General features: G+C 44.3%; 1 protein-coding gene across 1 annotated transcript in view; it reads right to left on the bottom strand.

The window, feature by feature from the left end:
- Window positions 1–24,549, bottom strand: part of LOC115076136 (sialoadhesin-like) — a 104,613-nt gene that overhangs the window by 39,523 nt on the left and 40,541 nt on the right. The window contains exons 3-5 of the mRNA XM_029577266.1: window positions 4,477–4,770; window positions 3,898–4,161; window positions 528–794 (exon numbers count right to left, since the gene is read on the bottom strand). Of these exons, the coding sequence (XP_029433126.1) occupies window positions 528–794; window positions 3,898–4,161; window positions 4,477–4,770 (825 nt within the window). The remainder of the gene's footprint in view (window positions 1–527; window positions 795–3,897; window positions 4,162–4,476; window positions 4,771–24,549) is intronic.

Here is a 24,549-nt window from a genome sequence, read left to right on the forward strand (position 1 = left end):
CCACTCTGCCCTGTGCTTTATAAAATCCAAGCCTCTGTACATAAGTGACAGCTTTACATGCAGAGGCTTGGATTTTATAAATTATGTGCGTGCTCTGCTTCTGAAAATACTTACTTCTGCATGTACTCTCCAACACCTCCATCAGTTCACCCAGACCCTCCACCACTTAACCCAGACCTCCCGCCCAACAAATGCAAAGTGTGATTTTATTTCCGTGACTCAGTTAGGAGGGGTGTAAGAGACTGCATATGCTGGGTAATCTCCATGAGTATCCTGCTTACAAAAGTCCAACTTGTGCATGCATTTCCAAATCCCACCCCTTAGTGTTCTTAACTGCCCCTTTTTATTTCATTTAACATTTATGTGCAACATTGCTAATATGTGCACATAATTCAGGCTTTTGAAAAATATTGCTTATACATGGTATTTGCTAGTTAAATGCATAACTTCCTATTTCATGTGTATAAACCTTTAGAAAATTCACGCGTTAAAGCATGAGAGTTCTTTGTACCTGCTGTGGTACTCACCAGTGACACTGATAATGACAGGAGAGGAGGAAAGGCTTCCAATGTCATTGTGGGCTGTGCAGTGGTACGTTCCAGCATCCTGGGCTGTCACTGACTCTATCCGCAGGGTCTCCTGCGATTGGTTCACTATCAGATTTCCCGCCTTGTGCCAGGTGTAGTAAGTCACTGCTGGGTTACTGCTGCTGGTCTCACACCTTAACACCAGGGAGCCTCCCTCATCAATCGGATCCTTTTCCGGAGCGACAAGGTGAGTTCCTTTAGGAGCATCTGACCAAAAAAAGGAAAAACGTTCAGTTCCCAGAGGTGTCAATACAAGTCCTGGTGTGCTGCATTGTGCCAGGTAAATCAGCAGTACTAGCAAACATCTGCTTTCCATAACTCAGTTGGCAGTCAAAACAAAAAATGATTGTCATTCTGATTCTTATTTTTTGTGAGGAGATACTGAAAGTTTACAAAAGATTCTCAATCTTAGTTACTTCCACTGCTATGTGTTTAAGTAAATTGAAGGGGCTGAGTAGTGGTGCTGCGCTGATCATTAAAACCTTTGCAAGATACAAAAAACCTGTCACACTACTGCCAGCTGCTCACTGTATGAGCCAAAGCCTAGAACCACAGAACAGAGACTCCTGGAGACCCACATGTTGCACCTCCACACTTCTGACCCTCCCAGAGGAGCAAATAATCTCCTCCTACATTATTGTGATTTTCCAAAAGCCAGTGCAGAAAAACAATACAATATCATCAGCAGTGAGACCGCTGATGGCATTCTTTATATTTTGTGGTTTTTTTTAATGACTAGTGTTCTCCTTTCCCTTTGGGTTTCTGACAGTAAGAAATTATCTTTATTGGGCTATGGTGCCACGATGCTTCATCCACAGCTACCCTAACCTCCCTCTCCCATAATCTAGACCAGTCAGTGCAGTGACAGCCCTCAGGAGTCCATTACTTTCACTTTTATGCCTGGCCAGTAGGTGTCATCATTAAGCAATAAGTTAACCTCCCCCTTGTGGCTGTGAGAATAATATTCAGTCAATAATCAGCTGAGAAAATTACCCAGTTAAACGTATCCAGCTAACTTCCACAGCATATTCAGCAGCACAGCCAGACTACTGATTAAACCAGCTATCTATGTTTACTTGGCTACCTTTAGACCTGTTCAGTAGCAAGTCTTACTTATCTGAATATCTGCACTTATCCAGCAAAATGAGCCAGATAAGTAGCGAGGCCCTGGATTGCTTACATCCCACCCATCACTTAGCCAGATAATTATTTAATCAGATAAAGTTATCCAGTAAAGTAGCAGTCAGTGAATGTGGCAGAATATTCAAACACATCACGTAGGCCTGGCTTTATCAAAATGCAATAGGTATCGCATGCGATAGCAAAAGGGGTGTGGTTTATGCTAATAGACAGTTTATTGCAATTTGCGCTAATTACCTATGCAAAGAGCTAAGTTAGCGCAAATTATGATAATGTTTTCAGACTTTGTGATAAGTGCCAGACCTGTTGTATTTCCTGCATACAACCACTGGGGGACCATGTTGACAGAGACTAGCCATAATGTCCTCTCCCTAGATAGGTATTTGTAAATATGGGAGGCCCACCTAATAACGCGAGATGAGGTTTAGGTATTAGTGTAGGGGGTTAGGGGTCACTTTGACATTCAACGTGAGACATAGAAAAAGATTTGATGACCTTCGGAGTGAGGAAACTCACTCCAAGATGATATTTGTGCAAGGTTCTCTCCGCCTAGCTTGATGGACACTCTACCTGGGTAACATCAAGCTAGGTGGAGAGAACCTTGCACAAATTTCATCTTTGGGTGAGTTTCCTCACTCCGAAGGTCATCAAATCTTCACAAGAGACCACTGTTCTGTTTGTACATCTCACGTTGAATATCAAAGTGGCCCCTAACCCCCTACACTATTACCTAAACCTCACCTCGAGTTACTAGGTGGGCCTCCCATAGGGATACAAATACCTATCTAGGGAGAGGATGTTATGGCCAGTCTCTCTCTCACACACACTTTTCAGGAGACATCACAAAATGCACTAACAGCTTAACACTACTGAAAAAGGTGTAGTTAAAATCAGCATTATGTCTGTGCAATAGCACTTCACAGACTGGCAAATCCCACTCTCCTCTTTTTCAAATTTGCATCGCACACATGCAAAAACACCTTAGTGCATTTTGATAAATGACACCTTTAAGTGGTGCTGAATATTGACTTCTGTGTATTTGTATTTACTAAAATTTATTAATTGCTTAACACAAAATAGGACTAAGCTGCCTTTGTAGCATCCCCAGCAGAATAGAAGACCTGAGATGGGAATAGAACCTAGGGCCTCCTCATAGCAGCATTGCCACTGAGGCACTGAATCACACCCTGGTTCATTTTGGGGCAATTTTCAAATAGTTTACCTAGTTGCACAGGTACCATGCAACCCCAGATTTAGATATAAGTAACATAAGCAATTGCCTTGGGTGCCACATTTTGAAGGCACCACATACCCAGATCAAAGAAGAGTGCGGTACTGCCAAGAAAGAGCCTGCTCCAGTCATGCTCTTCAAAGGGGCACTGCTATGGCATTCTGGGATTCTGGGAGAGAGTGGAATTCAAGGGATTGCATCCACTATCTGCTCTCCAGAGTTTCCCACCACCCACTCTCTAATCCTGCCTATGGGTGCCTAAACCCTAAATCCAGATCTCCTACCATGCAGCCTTACAGTTAGCATGAAGTGTGTCTACTAAAAGCTGTGCACTGGCTCTTTGTAAGGATGGCAGGAGAGGAGGGAAAGAGCCTGTACACTTTTCCAGAGCCCATGCACATGCACAGTTTTACTGTCCTGACTTGTGCCCTCCTTACACCAGGATGGAAGAGCCCACTCGGTGATAACCCCACTTACTTTTATCCAGCAACGAAGGGCAATTATAAAACAAACCAATTTAAATGGCTTTGAACATTGCCCTCCCCATTTAAATTAATTTTCTTTCATTTAAGAAACGGATGGACTGCCCTTCCAGATTGCAAATCTAACCAATGAGGTGTACAATCTAAAATTAGACAACTGATATAATACAACAAAATAAACATAGCAAACCAAGGGCATAGTCAACAAGTGCATAAAGAAACAAAAAGCAGCCATGTATAAAATGAATCAGGTCATTCAAGTCCCTGACGATCTGCTTCATGCTTCATCATAAAATCACCTTTTATGCAAAATTTAAAACAGGATAACCATTAACACAAAGCACAACCCAGCTTATTTAGCACAACATCAATAAATCACTTCCAAAGACTCGAATAATCAAAACACGTTCAGAAGAAACAGGGGAACTCGGCTCGAAATGATACAAACATTGCTTACAGTGCACATTCAGGCTCAGCGGAGGAGACGAGCCCGTCCCCAGTGCATTGTGCGCTCTGCAGTAATAGGGGCCGCCGTCCCAGCTCACGTTCTGCAGGGTTATCTGCTGTCCATGGTGCTGAAGGGCCTCCTCCTCTATGCCCTGGTACCAGCTATAGTTTGTCACTGCAGGGTTACTGTGGCTGGAACACGTCAGGGTGACAGAGTCTCCTTCTTTCACTGACTCTTTTTCAAAAACGGAAAGGGCTGTGTTTTGGGGACGATCTGTGCAGAGAACAGAATTAAATGAAGGGACATGGGAATGCAGGGAGACTTCAGGTATCTACAGTGCGCATAGTGGAAGTGCTGAGATCTAATGAGCCTACAGTGCTTATTTTGGAGGGGATGAGACCTGCAGTGCCTGACCTAAATGGCAGGGTATAAAACTTTCAGAAAGCATACAATCACTGAGATAATTTATACATATGATGCTATACAGGAAATGCCCACACAGAGGTATTAATAGATCCCAGATTGGTCCCTCAGGGGCAGATGTTACACTCAGATACAGCTGTATCAGCTCTAAGAATGATTACTTACACCTTATGTTGAATGTCATACTTCTTTGAGACTTTTGCCGGTTTGGGTACGTAGCCACACACTGGAGACGTTTCCCATGATCCTCTGGGGAAGGGGAATAGTTCAGGCTGCTCACAGTTCTCCACCTGCCTTCCCAGAGCTCTTCATGGTGAATGCTGGCCTTGTTCCCAAACTGGTCCCAGGTCAGAGATGGAGGTTTGGGGGGACAGGTGTGCTCAACAGAGCAGCTGAGGGTGACCGATTTTCCTTCAGACATTATTTCAGGGTAAGTCAGTGCTAGCTCATCAGGTGAATCTGCAGAAAATATTTGTAAAGTATAGCACAGTATAGTAAGGGTTATTATCATGAGCTGCAGCATAAAGCTCCTTGGAGTCATTCATAGGTTTCTGTTCAATACTTGAATGTAATCTGCTTTGAAGTGTCAAAAATCTAAATAGACAATAAATAAATAGACAAGAACAGAGAAGTAACAGGAAATATTGATTGAGGGTGAGGACAATTGAAGAGCATCAAGAGAATATTTGTTTTGGGGTAGTAGAAGAGTAAAGGGAACACTGATTGGTGTGTGGGTGTGGATGATAGATTCAGCTGCCTGTGATATGCTTTCTTTTTTTTTTTTTTTTTTTTTTTTTAATAATCTCTTTATTGAGCATGTCAACAAAAAACAATAGCATGGAACATTCAGACATTGGGCAAACAATTTGGAGTCCATGCCACCAAGTTTCAAAATTTAACGGTTTAACATTTAGAACTACCCCTGCACCCTCCCTCACTCCCCACCCCCCTTTGCAGAGAATCCCATCCCATCAGTATTGTCATACAGCGATCCGTGATAGATAAGAGACATAAAAAAATATCAAATATTAAATATGAAATCAGAAATGATTGTCATGCATCACTGTAACCGTCTCTTTTTAGTCAGTAAGGAGGTCCAGACAACTGATCCGTAAAGATAGACTTATATTGCCAGCAAGATGCAGCTAAGACAAAGGCTCAGTACAACTGCATGCCCCTCCCCTCCAGGAGCAGACTCTTATGCACTTTACAGTTCTTATCTTTTACACATACGGAGAAAACAAAGACTTAATATTAAAAATTTTGATTCAGTGGCAGGCGCAAGATAAGGATTATTGGAAGTTGTGGGCAAGAGAAGGGGCCACTATGCAAGATTAGGAACAAGAGCAAATATGAGTCGGCCCAAATGATAAAGTAGTAGCCCCCACACACACACATATATATATATATATATATATTGCAATTATGTTCTTTGACCACTGGTGGGGGCTGGGCTCTGGCTATTACCATATGTTCTTAGTGTTTGCAATGTAATTGATACAAGGCTTCCAAGGGTTTGATCATCACTCCTGCACACCTAAAGCGCCCCCCCTGGATCCTTGCCTGCAGATCCAGGTTGACTTTATTGAATTAACCCAATGCCAAACTTACAAGTATGAAGGAAGCAATGTTTTGCAGCTTCTCAGCCTCGTCAGAATTGATTTGCCTCCAGGCGCAGGTCACCTATTCAATAAATTATGTGATGGGCTGTATTACTGCAGACTCGCGAATTCCTTTCCAGAACTGCAAGTCCCAGCAGCCTCTCCTGCAGAACATGGGAGAAGTTTCACGAAAGTTCCAGGGTGTCTAGGGAGGGGGTCAGTAGCCCCTTCAGCCGGAATATGCTTGCTCAGCAATGCTTAGAACGCATGTGTAAAAGATAAGAACTGTAAAGTGCATAAGAGTCTGCTCCTGGAGGGGAGGGGCATGCAGTTGTACTGAGCCTTTGTCTTAGCTGCATCTTGCTGGCAATAAAAGTCTATCTTTACGGATCAGTTGTCTGGACCTCCTTACTGACTAAAAAGAGACGGTTACATCACCGTACCTAAAAGTCACGAAAGAGCATATCACAAAGTAGTAAAATATCTGAAAAATTGGGTCTTGATCAGGGCTTCACCGAGACTTCCAAAGGAGCAAGATCTTTAGTACTTGTAGGGAGAGCATTGTAGTAGGGACCCCAAATCTCACAAAAGACGTCTCTTGCATGGAGTAAAGGATTTGTACATGGATCTATATTCCAATAGGTATAACTCTGTCATCAAAGCCGACCAAAGATCACCTGTGGATGGTTGTGTTTCAATCCATTTCATTAGAATGCACTTTTTCGCGATCAAGCAGGCTTTGGAGATTAAACCTATGTTGTCCACATTTAAACTAGTGTCACCAATGTCATTGTTCAAAATGCAAAAAGAACAACACCAACAAACGTCGGTATGAACCAAAAGCTCTAGTTTGCTTCGCATAGCATCCCAGCATGTGGCTATCGCTGGACATTCCCAGAGACAATGAATCAACGTTGCAGATGGCCACGTGCACTTTAGGCAAGTAGGTGAAGCAATACTTCCCATCCAGTATGCTCTTGCAGGCGAATAGACAATGCGGTGAAAAATCCTCTGCTGTAATTCTCGAAGACCCACATTGTTGGTGATCTGAAAAATGGACTGATAGCAGTATTTGAGCATCCATTCATCCAATGCTTCCCCGCAGTCCCTAGACCAGGGGTCGAGAACCTTTTTGGCTGAGAGCCATGAACGCCACATATTTTAAAATATAATTCTGTGAGAGCCATACAAGACCTACCAAATTAATTTACTACAACCCCCTACTCTCCTGCCGCCCCCCCCCAAGACCTGCCAAATTAGTTTACTACAACCCCCCACCCTCCTGACCCCCCCCCCTCCCAAGACCTGCCAAAAGTCCCTGGTGGTCCAGCAGGGGTCCAGGGCTTGCAGACAAATCTTTAATAAAAAAGTAAAAATCTAACAAAACCCCCCACCCTCCTGATACCCCCCAAGACCTCCAAAATTAATTTACTACAACCCCCCACCCTCCTAACCCCCCCCAAGACCTGCCAAAAGTCCCTGGTGGTCCAGCAGGGGTCCAGGAGCGATCTCCTGGACTTGGGCTGTCGGCTGCCAGTAGTCAAAATGGCGCGACGGCCCTTTGCCCTCACTATGTCACAGGGGCTACCGTTGCCATTGGTTGACCCCAGTGACATAGTGAGGGCAAAGGGCCGTCGCGCCATTTTGACTACTGGCAGCCGACAGCCCAAGTCCAGGAGATCACTCCAGGACCGCTCCTGGACCCCCACTGGACCTCCAGGGACTTTTGGCAGGTCTTGGGGGAGGGGGGGTTGTAGTAAATTAATTGTGGAGGTCTTGGGGGCATCAGGAGGGTGAGGGGTTTTGTTAAGATTTTTACTTTTTTATTAAAGATTTGTCTGCGAGCCAGATGCAGCCATCAAAAGAGCCACATCTGGCTCGCGAGCCATAGGTTCCCGACCCCTGCCCTAGACCATTTAGGGAGCAATATGGTAAAAATAGGACACACTAATACAGAATTATAGAATTGATACAAACAAGATAGAGAGCCCAGCTTGGCCTTGAAACATTCTAATAAATCATCATATGCAGAATTAGTAACCTTCCCCCCTGCCCCTTGTAGCGCTAGCTGAGCCGAGGCCTTTAAATGACCATAAAGAAGGAAATGGTGGGGCTGAAGGCCCAATTTTTCTTGACACTGGGCAAAGGAATACAGCTGACCCTTATCATGATCCATTATGGCGTGCAAAGACCAATTGGAGGATATCTTGAAAGCATGATGAGCTGGTAGCATTACTCGGGACTCTGGAGTGGAACCACACAAGGGGAAATGTGGAGAGACATGAGTTGATAAACCCAATAGACTACAGGTGAGCCCCCATACCTTCCTAACTGTATATATTAATCTGTGGCCCATAGCTAACTTTTGACTTGAGTGAGGCGAGGTGTGAATAAGAAAACAGGGGTCAGATGGATAACACATAGCCATAACAGTTGGAGGTCCGTGTATGCCTGAGTACCCAGAAGCCAATCCCCCAAAAATCGCAGATTTGCTGCCCAGGAATAAACTATAAAATTAGGGAGTCCATAACCGCCATGAGTTCGCTGAGCAGTCATCGTTGAGTAAGCCAACCGAGCTTGCTTATTGTTCCAAATGAATTTACGTATGGTGGTCTGGATTATCCTATTATCCCTGGTGAGGAACAGAAAAGGTAACATGAACAATTTATATAATATTTGAGGAGCAATAACCATTTTAATCACTGCAATATGACCTTGCAAAGACAAAGGAAGGTTTTTCCATCCTGCCAATTTTTGAATCGCTTTATCAAGTACAGGGGGCACATTTAGATGGTACCATGTCAGAGGATCTGGATGAATAATAATGCCTAAATATTTAATAGTGGACTCAGCCCATTTTACTGGAAAATTCAGCCATCTACCCCGCAAGGTCCCACCCAGATCTAGAGCCTCAGTTTTGTCCAGATTCAGTTTAAACCCCGATAAAGATGGGTAAATCCGAAAAATGTTAATAGCTTCCGGGAGAACCCTACGAGCATGTGACAAGAGAAGCAAAATATCATTGGCAAGCAGTAGAGTCAAATAAGCTTGGGTTCCCACCGAAATGCCAGTCACCTCTGGTGTAATTTTTAAACGACAGGCTAAGGGCTCCACTGTTAAAATGAACAGGAGAGGGGAAAGGGGACACCCTTGTCACGTCCCCCGCTGTAGATAGAATTCATCTGAAAGTTGGTCGCTAACCATAATGCGGGCAGATGGATTAGTGTAAAGTAGAGTGATGTAGTCAAATTCGTCCCACAAACCCAAGCTTAGATAAAACCTGTCTTAAGAAGGGCCACGCCACCCTGTCGAACGCCTTCTCAGCGTCACAAGTGACCAACAGGGGATCACGAATTTTGGACGCTTGACAGAGTTCAAGGGCAGCCATCACTTTATGTATATTCACTGTGGACCTTATCACTGCCACAAACCCCATCTGGTCAGAGGATACCAACATGGGCATTAAGGGCTGTAGTCTGGTGGCCAAAATTTTAGCAAAAAGTTTGATATCCAAGTTTAACAAGGAAATAGGTCTGTAGGAGGATGCCAAAGGATCTCGGCCCCCTTTAGGAAGGACAACTATGGTCGCAGCTCTCATTGTAACCGGTGTTTCCTGATGGTCAGTCATTTCTTCGAATACAGATTGTAGGATAGGAGATATTTCAATGCTCAACGTTTTGTAAAATAAAGAGGTCATGCCATCTGGGCCTGGGGCCTTATGGGCTGGTAAAGACCGGATCGCCTCACAAACCTCAGCAACCTCTATAGGCCTTTGCAGCCTTGACTGTTGTGCTTCCAACATATACGGTAAAGGTAACATCTTTAAGAATTCTGCAATATCCACCACCTCCACTGGGTCAGCCGAATATAACTTACGGTAATATGCAGACAAAATTTCAGCTATGTCCAACGATGCGGATTTAATATTGCCCGCCGAGTCTTTTAAATTAGCTATAAATTTAGAGGAATCCTACGCTTTTAGCAGAGAGGCAAGCAAGCGCCCGGCCTTATTACCAAAGTGAAAAAATGAGAGCTTCCTGTAACGCAGGGCCCTAGTAGCTCTGATGTGAAGTAAGGAATTAAGAGCTACTTGCGTCTCTTTGTACTGAATGAGCTTTGTGCATCCTCCTTAATGTTAATTTGGCGTTTGAGAGTCCTCATCCACTTTTCCAAAGAGATTATTTCCTTGTCCATTTGTTTCTTTTTAAAGCTTACATAGCTAATAATTTCCCCACGGAGGACACATTTTGCAGTTTCCCATAGTAAAATAGGCTGAGTAATGTGTTGTTGATTAACTTTTAAAAACTCTCTCCAGCACTTTAAAAGAAACACTGGAAACTCAGGTTCATTGGCCAGGGATGTTGGCAGTCTCCACTGATTTGGGGAAGCTGCCATTCGCTGACCATATGTACCCATAACAGGGGACCCCATAAAAATACCTTTCAAAATAAGAAATCTGCCTTGCGGGTCCGCTACCTTCTCCTGTAGTTGGAAAGAGACAGACCTATGAATAAGAATAGCTACCCCTCTACTTTTGGAGGTGCCCATGGCATAAAAAACTTGTGCCACCCATTTCTTTCACAATTTTTTGACATCCTCCTCAAGCAGGTGAGTCTCCTGTAAAAAAAAAAAAACTGTGAGCACGAAGTTTAGCCAATCTCGCCAACACTTTCTCCCGTTTTATGGGAGTACCCAGTCCTGCTACATTCCATGTCACCATTTCTAAAGCCATACACCCAAGTGGAGAGAGATATGGTGCATTAAAAACCTCCCCAAGTCCCAAAATGAGGTCTGCAACCCATAGAACGCTAAATAATACAGTGATCACCCCGAACAGAACAGTGAGCATGCAAAAAACATGAGTTTCACAAGTAGGAACCACAGTTCTAACAATGTAAACCAGTTGAGCATGAGATTCTCTGCAAATTCCCCCCCCCCCCCATCCAACTTGCCCCGCCATCTTAAAAAAGAAACCCCCCTCCCCCAAGAACAGACTTCAACCCCACCACTCGTGGACCTAAAACACAGCCCAAGAGCGGATATCCCTATCCTTCCTCTTAGTATGACAGTATCCTTATATATGTGTAGGGTAAGAGATCACAAGGTGTAACCACCCCTACCTATATTGAAAAATCTTTATAAACAATTACAGCTAACCCTGAAAGTGAGGGAAACTCTAAAAACACGATCCCAACAACAAGCATCTGTGGCGCAGGCCACTCCAGCACATCCCCAGAATAACGGTGTTGGGGAGACAATGAGAGAACCTCAGAGAAAACCAAAAAATGGAAGCAGAAAATTTGTCACAGAGTCGTCCCAAAAAGCCAAACTGTGGCTGTTATGTTGATTGCCCCTCCGCTAATTCCAGGAGTGGGACCGCAAAAAAAGATTCAAATATGTCAGACAGAACAGTGATCCATAAAGCATAAATGAAATCATCCGACCGCCGAACCCTGAAAAGAATCACTCCCTGCTCAAGGTAATGTCGACGGGTCTGAGCTCTGGAAAGTTTGCACGAAGGTGCTGGCTTCTGAGGCTGAGGAAAAAAATTTCACCTGGCCTTGATGGGAAATCCATAGTCGCGCTGGGAATAACAGTGCGAATCGAATCTCTGTTGACAAGATCTGAGCAGACGCCATTAAAAGCTTTGCGAAGCAAAGTCACTCGTGGAGAGAAATCCTGAAACACCATAACCCTGTGAGAGTCGTAGAAAAATTCTCTCGCCTTGCGATAATGCTGTAAAACCAGTTCTTTGTGAGCAAAATGAAGGAATCTGGTCAATATCATTCATGGTCTTCGCGGCAATTCACCATCTGGCTTTCGGCCTACCTGGTGGGCCCGCTCCACAAGTCCTCTGGATGGGGGAACCAGTGAGGGTACAAAGCTTAATAGCCAAGCCTCTAATAATCGCGGCAGCTCTAAATCAGGTAAGGACTCCGGAATCCCCACAAAACGCAAATTGTTGCGGCGCGAGCGATTTTCAAGGTCGTCCACCTTTTCCTCACTGGCCTGCACTTGCTTCTCCAACGCTGCTACTCTACCCTCCAGCGCGCCTATGTTGTCTTCGGCAAGGCCGACTCGCCCCTCGACCTGCTCCACTCTCCCATCAAAATCCACCAACGAGGCTCTTACTTCGGCAATCTGCTCAGAGATCTGGTGAAGACCCATGTCCAGTGCTGTCACTACTGCATGGGAGATCTTGTCTTCCAGGGAGCCTTCCGTCAATTCCACTTTCCTCGGTGAGGCAGCCATTTTGGGAGCTGAGGCTTTCAGTTTATCTTTTTCTTTTCGGGCCAGTCGAGAAGCCATACAGGATTCTCAGTGTCGGCAGTCAGATGTCTGTGATATCCTAGGTGCAATATCAACGAGAAAGGCGCAGAAAAACCCCGGGGTAAGCACGATGAAATAGGATTAGTTCAGGGCTCAGATAGCTGCTGCCTATCGAGCCCACCACATCACGTGATCTCCGTGACATGCTTTTTTAATGTTACTTTCAGAACTATTCCAGCTAAAATCCATGATCATCCACATAAGCAACACAGTCTGTAGACAAGTGCAACAGTATAACTGCACCTGGTCCCAGACCTGGATTTACACACAGGTGCACTCTGCTTATGCCTAGGGGAGCCAAATTAAGGAAGAGGTACATTTCATGCCACCATCACCACTACCCTTTATCCTGAAGGCCTCCAATCCCATCTCAACATTCCCTGTCCCTGCACTGTGCAGGCATATTGGCCTTGTGTCTTTGGCCCCTCCAACAGAGACCTGGCTCTGTTGCTGGCACTGGTGCACTTATGCTGCAGCTTGAAGCATTTACTGGCCATTCACAATTGGAGGACTCAGTTTTAAATAACTGTCTTGTGTGAAACCCTTGATATAGATTGTTGTGCGGTCATATTCATTTTTCCATGTGATTTTTGTGTAAATTAGACCCTTTTTGGATAAGAAAGATTTAGCATATTCCATTAACCTTTTTTCCCTTGATTATGGTAATGGTCTTTATAAGGTTTGCATTATAAGAGTAAATAAAATTTGCAAATACTGCTATTGTTATGGCCGTCAGCCGCAGCAGGCCACGACCAGGGCCGACTGTCATGGCCACCGGCCGCGGCAGTCCACAGCCGGGACCAAGTACTCACCTGCGGCATCGGGTTAGCTCCGAGGCTCCTGCTTGAGCAGGCAGCCTCCTTTGGCGCTCTCCTCGCAGCCATGGCCGCTGCTGAGGCCGCAGGGCCCTGCACGGCCGGGATGACTCCTCCCACTCCTGGCCGACTTAGAGCCGCGCGCGCAGCTGAAGATAAGATTTAAAGGGGCCATGACAGGAAATTGTTGTGGCTCCTTCCAGGGACTCCTCCCTTGCCTTGGGTATTGAGGCTTCTGGTTTGGTGGTTCCAGTGTCTTCGTTCCTGGTCTTCATCCCGCTCCTGCTCTTCTCCCTTGTTGGACAGACTCTTGGCTTCTGATCCTTGGACTGACTTCCATATGTCTCTTGGCTTGACTCTGGACCGGCTTCCAACACTTCTCCTGGCTTACTCCTGGACTGGCTTTGGACCATTCTCCTGACTTGCTCCTGGACTGGTTTTCAACCCCCTTCTGGAATTGACCATCGGACCAGCTGCAGACCATTCTTCAGCTCTACTCATGGACTGTCTATGACCTGCTGGAGGCGCCAGCTGTCTGGAATCCACGACCTGCAGGAGGCGCCTGCATCCAGACTATCTTCAGTCTTCCGTGAGTCTCCTAAGTCCCAGCGGCCAGATCCCTACAGGCTCCTCCTGGGGGAGGGGGATCACGAGCTTCCAGGGCGAAGTCTTCATTCAGCTGCTGATTCACCTGGCCTCGCCCTCCGACGATAGTTACCTCAGAGGGTTGACTCTCTCTTTGGTAGCATTCACTCTACCTCGGAACAGGGGTCCACCTTCCGATTCATAACAGCTATTAAATTGATTTTTTTGTGCTAAGAAATGTGATACTATCTCTCCACTTTTAAAGTTATGACACTGACCCCCCCATTATTGCTAGGAGTGTTTATAAAATTTTATTACTGGTTTATAGAATGTTTGCAGCTGGTTAACCTTAGTATTTGGCTGACCTGCTAATACTAAGGTTATATAAGCCAAACCAGCTTCCCCGTTCCTCTCACACCAGAATCTGCTGGCAATTTCTCCTCCAACTAGGGTTAGATTGGATTACTTGTAACGCTGATTTTACTTTTCTTGCTCCCACTCTATGGGACAGTCTTCCACAATTTATCAAGGCTGAAGATTCGGGTTATTGTTTTACTTTATCTTTATTGGAATTTTAAATATATCCAATACCAACAAATATTTGAAAGAAAAAAAGGAATATACATTAACATAAGCATTGAAACATAGGGACAAAATGTATCTAAGCAAAATAACACATGTATCTCTATTGAAGCCCACTGACTATGGAGCCATCTAAAGAGAAAAGTTGTGGGACCATGATATTATATGAAAGAAAAAAAAGAATAAGTTCAGCTCAAATCCAAATTCAGTACAGCTCATTCTTCAGAGCTAAACCCTGACTTGCCTGGAGTCCAAAAAGGATATCAGTTCAATAGGTTCAAAAAAGACAAACTTCACATCAGACATAGGCACAGTGGGGCGGATTTTAAATGCCCTGCGTGCGTAAATCCGGCTGAATTTACGCGTGCAGGGCCCTCGCATGCCAGCGCGCCTATTTTGCATAGGCCACCGGCGCGTGCAGAGCCCCGGGACACGCGTAAGTCCCGGGGCTTCGTAAAAGGGGCGGGAGGGGGCGTGTCCAAAGACCAGGGCGTGTCCTGGGGTGTGCCCGGGGGCGTGGCAAGGCTTTGGGGGCGGGCTGGGAGGGCGGTCCCAAGTCCCCAGGCACTGCGGCCTGTGCCGGGGGCTGACGAGGCAGCACGCACAAGTTACGCCTGCTTCAAGCAGGCGTAACTTGTACAACAAAGGTAGGGGGAGGATTTAGGTAGGGCTGGGGGGTGGGTTAGATAGGGGAATGGAGGGGAAGGTGGGGGGATGTGGAAGGAAAGTTCCCTCCGAGGCCGCTTCGATTTCGGAGCAGCCTCGGAGGGAACGGAGGCAGGCTGCGTGGTTCGGCGCGCGCAGGCTGCCGATTTTGCGCAGCCTTGCGCGCGCCGACCCCGGATTTTAAAAAAGATACACGCGGCAACGCGAGTATCTTTTAAAATCTGGCTTACTTTTGTTCGCGCGCGCGTATTTTTTTAAGATCTACCCCAATACGTTTTCAAGGAAAGCGTAATATATAACGAGTTCCTTCCTGTGCCCCTGGGTGGCCCTGGATAAATCAGGAAAAAATCATTACTTCTTGCCCCATGAGTGAAGTTGAATAATGCTGAAACTATAATTTAAAAATAGAATTACAATCTTGCAGAAAAACAAACATAACCAGTAGGGTAGCCCTTTTAACCACTTCTTCTTTAGAACTTTCCAGTAGATTGGAAATATCCAAACTATCTGCAGAAACATCCACAAGGGTGGCCAAGGTATCTTCGGTACAAAATAAATTTATTTTTTACCGAAAATACATAAATCATTGATAAATCCACCGGGGAGACCTATAGTATCGGATCAATTTTTGAGTCTTTAGCCAAGTTTATAGATAATCTTCTTCAACCTAAAGTTAAACAAATAAAATCATTTGTAAGGGATTCTACTGATTTCATTAATTAGGAAGGTATGAACAAGAATTGTGTGGAGGGTTATTGGTTACGGCAGATATTGCCATTTTATATACAAACATACCACAAATTAAAGCGGTGGAATTAATTGAAGAAATAATGGAACAGGAAGAGATGTCAGATGGACGAAAATCAATTGAGTTAGCAAAAATAGTACTATTTGAATTCCAAGGAAATTATAAACAGATTAAGGGGATCCCCAGTAGCTCCATCTGTGGCTTGTCTATATATGGCTAAAATAGAAGAGACATATCTATCTGTCCCCTTTTTTCCAATATATAAAATTTTGGAAATGTTATATTGATCATTTATTTTGGGTATGGATTGGGGACAGAATTATTGGAGGTTTTTAGCGAATGGCTTAATCGGGTGGATGATAATTTAATGTTTACGGTACAAACTGAGAAATGTGCCATCTCTTTCTTATCACAAACTCAATAGGCTCTATTACACTTTATGTGTTCCGGGTACCCACTTGTAAACAAAATATTAAATAATAGGTACACCTTATCATCTATTATAAATTAATTGGAGATTAGCTACTATATATTTTTGTGGGACCTCTCCTCACAGGGTCATGGTATTTTTACCAGACTCTTATTTGTGGTCTTTGGTCCATTTTACTTTATATTTTTTTGAGTATTTTTATCCATTTATATCACCACACTTTTACCCTTAAAAACTATTATCAAACGTTTGTTAAATTTTTATCAAAAAACTAATGAAACTTTCAAACCACAATCCAATTTGAAAAAAGTCACTTTAACTTAGTTTCGGGAAACGCTGTATTCTGCAAGAGTACTTATCTGCATCACCCAACGTGATCGCGTTTCGGACCCCCTCTCTTAAGGTCCTGCTTCAGGGGATAAACATTTCCATTTTTTCTGTGACAAAAAAATTGGTAAGAAGAGTTCAATAGCTATATTCAATCCTTCTGCTATTGTAGCTGCGATCCCAACGTAGACCGCCGTTGTTTCCGAAACGCGATCGCGTTGGGTGATGCAGATAAATACTCTTGCAGAAAAGTGTGGTGATATAAATGGATAAAAATACTCAAAAAAATATAAAGTAAAATGGACCAAAGACCACAAATAAGAGTCTGGTAAAAATACCATGACCCTGTGAGGAGAGGTCCCACAAAAATATATAGTAGCCCATCTCTTTCTTAGACATGAAAATTTTCTGGGATAATGGAAAGTTAATTTCCTCAGTATATGTAAAACCAACTGATAGGAACTCTATTCTCCATTTTAACAGCTTCCACCTTAGAAGACTAAGGGAATCTATCCCTGTTAGTCAATTTTTGAGGTATAGACGTTTATGTCACTCTGTAGAAGATTACAGAGAAAAAGCCCAATACCTCAGTAGGAAATTTGTCACTCGAGGTTATCCAAAAAAGATTGTTAAACGAACATATAAGAGGGGGCTCCATGCTAGAGAGAATCTCTTGATAAAAAATGAAAAAACTCAATTGGATCACATGGTGTGTTGCATACCATATTCCTTTAAGGGATTTTTGATTTAAAAAGCAGGATTAAAACATTGGGGACTACTTAAGTCAATTTCAGGTTGTAGGGAACCCCCTATATTTGCATTTACTAAGGGTAGGAATTTAAGATCCCTAGTGGCCCAAGGAGTAGGTAAAAATAGGAGTGAATTTTATGATAATGACCTGGGACAAACTACATGTCAGGGGTGTTCGGTATGTGAAAACGTACTGATAGGTGATAGATTTCGACATCATGATAAAAAAATCACATATTTTAAGGGTCATTTTACTTGTTCCTCTGAGAGGGTTGTATATGCTATTGTATGTCCTTGTCAATTAATATATATATAGGCCATACATAACGCATGATTCGACAATGTATTATAGAACATAAGAGTAATATTCGGATCCATAAAGAGGGAGCCCCCCCCTTAGTAATGCATTGGAATCAAGCTCAACATGAAATTAAGGATTTAAAATTTTTTGTAGTTGTTGCGGTCTCTGCCGCTTCCCCTTCGCTAGGACTGAACGGTGCCTACCTCCGCCGCTGGAAACGCCGCGTTCCGCGTGGCTGGGACCCCGGCAGCGCTGCCTGTTCCGTGCACCCAGCTCCCGGAAGTCTGGCCCCGCCTGCGCTGATGACGTCACGCCCTAAGGCCAATATAACTGGCGCCTGAACTCCTTCTCTTTGCCTTGCAACGAGGTTCACTACTGTCTAGTAGTTCTGAGTTGCGCTTCGTCTGTGCTTCATTCCTGCCTTGACCCTTGGACTGCTTTTGACTCGCTTCAGCCTGCCGCCTGCCTCTGACCTTGGTTCATTCCCGACTTCGCTTCTGTCTGCCTCCGACCCCGGCTTGTTCTCGACCTTGCTTCAGTCTACAGCCTGCTTCAGTCTACAGCCTGCTACAGACTCCATTCCAGTCTACAGCCTGCTTCAGTCCACAGCCTGCTACAGACTCTGCCTTAGTATCCGGTTAGCTACAGTTCCCGCTGCCGCCCGCTATCCTGCCATCAGCTGGCCCCCGGCCTGTACAGCTGGTTAACGGACTATCAAATATCTTTGGACTTCCTTTACTACCGTTCCGGCCTAAGGCCATTCCTGCCACTGGACTTTCAGCCTATTCCCCAAGTCCCAAGGTTCCAGGACCCTACGGGCTCCTCCTGGGGGGCTCCTGGTTCCCGGGTGAACACCGCCAGCCTGTGGCTCCGCCTCCCGGCCTACCCCGTCATCCTAGGTGGGCCAGCCCAAGGGTCCACTACCTCGCCTGCAGTGTCTAACTGCAACAGTAGTGACACAATATGTGAGTGGATATCGAGGACAGACCACGAGATGGCTTTGGCGCTCTGAGCAGGAGGTTTTTTTCTCAGTGGGCAACTGTATATCCTTGGGGCCTTAAAGAAATCGAGTGGTCGGCATATTATGTTTGAAATTGAGGAGGTAAAAGAGGTCTGGTATAATATAGTGTGCAGTGGGCTGATTGATAAGGAAAGACGCGTGAGGCTTCTGTTAGTTGAGAGCCTTTTGGGGGGGGGGGCGGGTGTAGCAAAGATAGTAGTGGATTGGTTGAAGGATTGTGGGTGTGGTTAAAGATAATTAGATTGACTGATGGACAGAGGTATTTTGTTGTGGGGAATTTAAAAAGGCGGAAACGGTGCCTAGTTTCCGGTATGATGATACGTTGTCTGTCGGCGTTTTTTGAGAATGAACATCTCATCGTGACATGCGGTCTGCTGATGGGTTTGAGAGCAAATAACTAAATGGTAAAGGTAAGGTCTGCTAATGGATGGTTTGTGGTGGAATAGTGAAAATAATTGACTAGATAATATGATGGAAGGTTCATATTATTATTATTTTTAGGTGAGTGAGATATCGTTGAAAAAATTCAAGGCAGTGAGGAATAATGCCATGAAGCGGAGATTATAAAATTTGTAAGTTCTTCTTAGTATGCACAACATTATAGTTGTTATGATATATTTGGTTGGGATAAATGATAAAAATTAATTATCTTTTGTAGTTAATCTGAAAAAGAATCTGTGGAGGAGTTGTAGTATTCATACAATATGAATTGAATATGTAGGAGACGCCGCAGAGCGTGAATTGGGTATGTAAGAAATGCTGTAGAGAGAGTGAATATTTGTGAGAATTATTGGGATATATGTGGATGTTAATGGTCAATATTGTAAATGAAAAAAATTATATATATGTTATAGGAATCAGATGGACACCGGTATATAAGAATGTGAAAATTCTGGAGTAACGGGTGATGCTTATATCCAATTGAAATAGAATACGTGACAAGATTTGAAAGTCCCGGATATATGGGGAATTTTTACATCTGGCTGGAAGAGTAAAATTAGAAAGATTGGAGAAGATAATCCCCTGAAGAAGCCTTGATTGGCGAAACGAGGTTCCTTGTTGGGAGGTGGTTGTACGTGAAAAAATATAAAAAAAGATTTGAAAGTATGGATATATATTAAGAAAAGCTGATACCCGTGGTGTGATTAAGAGGAGTCCATTATAAAGGAAAATTGAGTTATGGTGCAATAAGTATAGTGGGGAGGTGTTTTAATATGTTTTTGTGATGTTAACAGGATGAATGAATGTGTGAATTTGAAAGGTAATGGGTATTAATTGTAATGTAATAGGATTGCTAATGCACTTTATAGGTGTCCAAAATTTGCATTGTATTTTTGATTATGATTATGTATTGAGACAGTGAAGAATTTGGTACAATATTTCAATAGTTGAAATTAATAAAGAATATATATGTTAAATTGTATGCTGTAATTGTATCTTGTAACTGTATGCTGTAAATAACACTAATTGTACCCTTATGTGTTGATATTGTGTGTGTATGTGTAAGATTAAACATATGAGAGAGAATATGAGCATGTGTGTAAGAGTGAACATATGAGAGCACATATGAGCATATGTGTATATGATTAGGCATTTGAGTGCATGTGAGAGAGCATATGAACATGTGTATGATTGCACAGGTGGGAGAGGGCGAATGAGCATGTGTGTGTATGATGGAGCATGTATGTCAGAGTGAACAAGTGTGTGTGTGTGTGTGAGCATGTGAGAGAAAGCAAACAAGCGAGAGGGTATTTTTGAGCATGCAAGAGAGAGCAAATGAGTATGTATGTGTATATGAGCATATGAGAGAGCACACTGTTTGTGTATGATTGAGCATGTGAGAGAGGCAAACGAGGATATGTGTGTGTGTATGGATGACCATATACGTAATAACTCCCTCCCTCTCCCTGCTAAACCATGACCATCTCAGGACATCTAGAAATCAAAATTTCCCAGGTATGGACAGAAGGAGATTTATTTTATCCTTATTTTTAATTGAGTGTTTGATGTATCAGCTGTTTTGAAATATTTTATTGTCATTTTGAAACGTTTAACATGAATTTTGAAACATAAGAATATAAGATATGCCATACTGGGTCAGACCAAGGGTCCATCATGCCCAGTATCCTGTTTCCAACAGAGGCCAAACCAGGTCACAAAAACCTGGCAATTACCCAAACATTAGATAGATCAAAAGTTACTAATGCTTATTAATTACCATAATAGCAGTTTATGGATTTTTCTTCTAGGAAAATGTCCAAACCTCCTGTTACACTAACTGCTGAAACCATATCCCCTGGCAATGAATTCCAGAGCTTAACTATGCGTTGAGTGAAAAAGAATTTTCTTCGATTTGTTTTAAATGTGCTACTTGCTAACTTAATGGAATGCCCCCTGGTCCTATTATCTGAGAGAGTAAATAACTGATTTGCATTAACTTGTTCAAGTCCTTTCATGATTTTGTAGACTTCTATCGTATCCTCACCTCAGTCGTCTCTTCTCCAAACTGAACAGCCCTAACTTCTTTATCCTTTCCTCATTGGGCAGCCATTCCATGCCCCTTATCATTTTGGTCATCCTTGGATGTTCTATTCATCAGTTTATTTGAAATATTATAATTGTTATGATTATAGTTGTACTCTTATGCTTTATATTTCTTGATGTTTTATGAGGAAAGGTGATGTTTCTGTTTTTCCATAGTTGTACTTCATATAGAGTCTGGCTTGTTGCAGTTTCCAGATGTTTTTGCCTGGATGTTTCTATTTACACTATATGGTCTGTTTATTTAGGATTTGGTGAGGATCTGTCTGTGTTCTGCATGTGTGAACAAGGGGAGGTGTTCAGCTACCATGTAGTTTCTGTGTTAGTGTAGCTGGGTTTAAAAAAGGATTGTATAAGTTCTTGGAGGAGAAGTCCATTACCTGCTATTAAGTTCACTTAGAGAATAGCCACTGCCATTAGCAATGGTTACATGGAATAGACTTAGTTTTGGGGTACTTGCCAGGTTCTTATGGCCTGGATTGGCCACTGTTGGAAACAGGATGCTGGGCTTGATGGACCCTCAGTCTGACCCAGTATGGCATTTTCTTATGTTCTTATTATCTACAGCAGCCTGGCTTGTTCTATTTTCCTAATAGGAGGTATATTTGTGTTTTAGGGCCTGGTGTAATATTTACAGTGTTGTGTTTTCATAGGTAGGTTGTTACTAACTGCTGGCAGTTAGTAGTGCTTTGGTATGGGAGGTTTATTAGATTGTAATTCAGTTTATTCATGGCTTTATGAGAGCCAAGCTTTCACCCAACACGTTACCATAGGCCTAAATACCCTATGGGTTGCAAATGCCTTTTTAATTTTATTTTTTGCAGGGTTTTCTGATTGGCATCACAGCATTGCAAGTTGTTGGAAAATGCTATTTTTTACCTCAGAATGTCCTTGTTCATGTAAAATCTGGTATTCTAAAGGCAGAGGGGTAGATTTTAAAAGGTTGTGCGCGGGTGTACATGTGCGCAAGTTATAAAATCAGGGGTTGGCATGCGCAAGGGGGTGCACAATTGTGCACCTTGCGCACGCTGAGCTGTGCAGCCTTCCCCCGTTCCCTTCCCCCTAACCTGACCTTCCCACCCCTTCCCCTAACCTTTCCCCCCCCCCCAGCCCTACTCTAACCGCCCCCAAAATTTTTGTTTTACCTTTTGAGCCTGCCTCTGGGCAGTGCTGCAATTTTACTCAGTTCCTGATTGCTTCCTTGTGATATCAGCAGCACCAGAGCTAGAACTTGAGGTTGGTTGGGAGGGGTAGATGACCTCAGAAAACTAGAGGTCCTGGGATGGGGGAAGCACTCCCCCCCCCCCCCCCCCCAACACTGATAGTTCCTAAGAGTGACAAAGGGGAAAAAAATCCATCACTGAAAGGCCATGCAACTGGAGGACCCCCACAGTGGTCACATCCACACAGGCTTAAAAACAGGCCAGTGGGAGCAGCAGTCAAGCCGGCTGCCATCAGGAAGAGAGGAGCAGAGGCGGCTCCCTTGTGGGACCAGCAGGCAGAGGGAGCATCAGTGGGAGGGAATAGGTTTCAGGAGCTTCACACTTCTGCCCAGGCATGGCCACCTCCTAGTCCTGCAGCACGATGACCAGGGCGTGCTTTGAGAGCCAGGAGGGGGCACTTCTGTACTGCTGCTTTTCTATTTCTTTGGAGGATTAGCTCTTGTGAGAGAAATGAAGCAATCAGCTGCTTGAGTCAGAAGCGGCAGCCGCAGGCTCAGAACTGCTTTCTCCAACTCCTGCGGCTGCTGTTACAGGTCTGCTGCTCAGAAAGGAGAAAGAAAAGTTGGGGGGTGAGAGACAACTGCCTAGAGTTGATCCTTTTTCTTCTGGATTGAAATGTACAAAACCGTTTGGGTGGGGAAGACCCTGCCCTCATCATGTTCTGACTTGTTAGAATATGGGACAAATAAGTACCATGAAGTGACTACTGGATGGCATTTTAAGAGAATGAGTCACGATGTAAATTTGTTTTATCCCAGGACAGCAGGATGTAGTCCTCACATATGGGTGACATCGGTAATGGAGCCCTATGACGGAAAACTTTCTGTCAAAGTTTCTAAAAAGCTTTGACTGACACTGGCACACTGAGTGCACTGAGCATGCTCAGCATGCTATGATCCCTGCGTCCACAGGGGTCTCCCTTCAGTCTTCTTTTTTCCGCTCTGCTGTAAGCATAGCGATTAGGAGCTCTGTGAGAAATTCTAACACTTTTTTCCTCATGAAAAGATTTACATTTTTACTTCATAAACACTTTTCCCTGCACGGGTCTCCCTCCGCGTTGGTTTAATTCGACGTTCGGCGAGTACTATGCCATATTTTTTCGGTCTGTTCCCGTCACCTTTCTGGCTGCCAACCGACTGTGGCCTTCCCTCTCCCTATTTTTCAGCTAGTCACACACAGCCTGCAAGTGTCCCTCTGACACTCTGCTTGGCAATTAGTGCAAGTGGGACAGGGACTTCCACGATTACTGGTGCCGCCACTGCCCCGGTAGATTCAGGTCCTTTATTTTCCTCGGTACCTTCGCGCAGTAGATACCCTATTGCTACCGTCAGTACCCCCTTCAGGCCACCCTGCGATTTTAGATGCCACAGGTACCCCTTCCCCTGCGGTACCCTGATGCCATCCTCCCTACATAGTTTCTATCAGTGCCATCTATGTTTTATCCATGGCACTGATTTATTTCCTTAACTTTTATCGGTGCTATCGTTGCCTGGGTGGATGCCATCGATGGACATCTTGTCTCATCGCTGACATCCATAATCGGGTCGATGCCACCGCTACCCAAGGCACTTCCATCGCTGTTGGGGTCATTTCCATCGATGCCATCGATGGCCATTGATGCCAGGCTGTTTCCCATGCATGGCATCGATGCCAGGCTGTTTCCATTGATGGGCATCCATGCCAGTGCCATTTCCATGCATGGCATTGGCATCAATGCCAATTCCATTGATGAAATCCATGTCAACAGATTCTATCGCTGCCCATGTCCGTGGCATAAATGCCATGGACGTCATTGTTGCCCGAGTTGATCCACTCAATACCGTCGATGCCTGTGGCCATACCGCAGATATTGTCGGCGCCTGCCTCCATACATCGATGATATCGACACCCACATCGTTCCCATCGGCATCTTCTACGTTTTTATGGATGCAGTCATTGACTCCGTCAATGCCCATATCATTTTTTCTGAAACCAGCGATGTTTGCGATTACCGTCAATGCCGACATAACACCGCCACATAATGCCCTCGCCTGAACACAGTGCTCCATGCTTTGGGTCCTTATTAAAGCCCCGTATCAGGAGCAGAGCAGGCATGCTGACAGTCCGTCATCGATCGCCATCCAGGACAGCGAGGGCTTCCATCTCGGCGCTGGGGAATGACCAGGTCGAGCACTGTGGCATTCATTGTCACCGACACGATGACCATCTGCCACCGACGCCATCCAACACATTGCTGCTATCCTTCTCGATGCTGTACGATGCTCGGGCCGAGCAACATTACCACTGCCATCGGCACTGTTCCGCACAGTTTTGGCAGT

The sequence above is a fragment of the Rhinatrema bivittatum genome, chromosome 14, assembly GCF_901001135.1.
Source record: "Rhinatrema bivittatum chromosome 14, aRhiBiv1.1, whole genome shotgun sequence".
Classification (NCBI taxonomy): Eukaryota; Metazoa; Chordata; class Amphibia; order Gymnophiona; family Rhinatrematidae; genus Rhinatrema; species Rhinatrema bivittatum.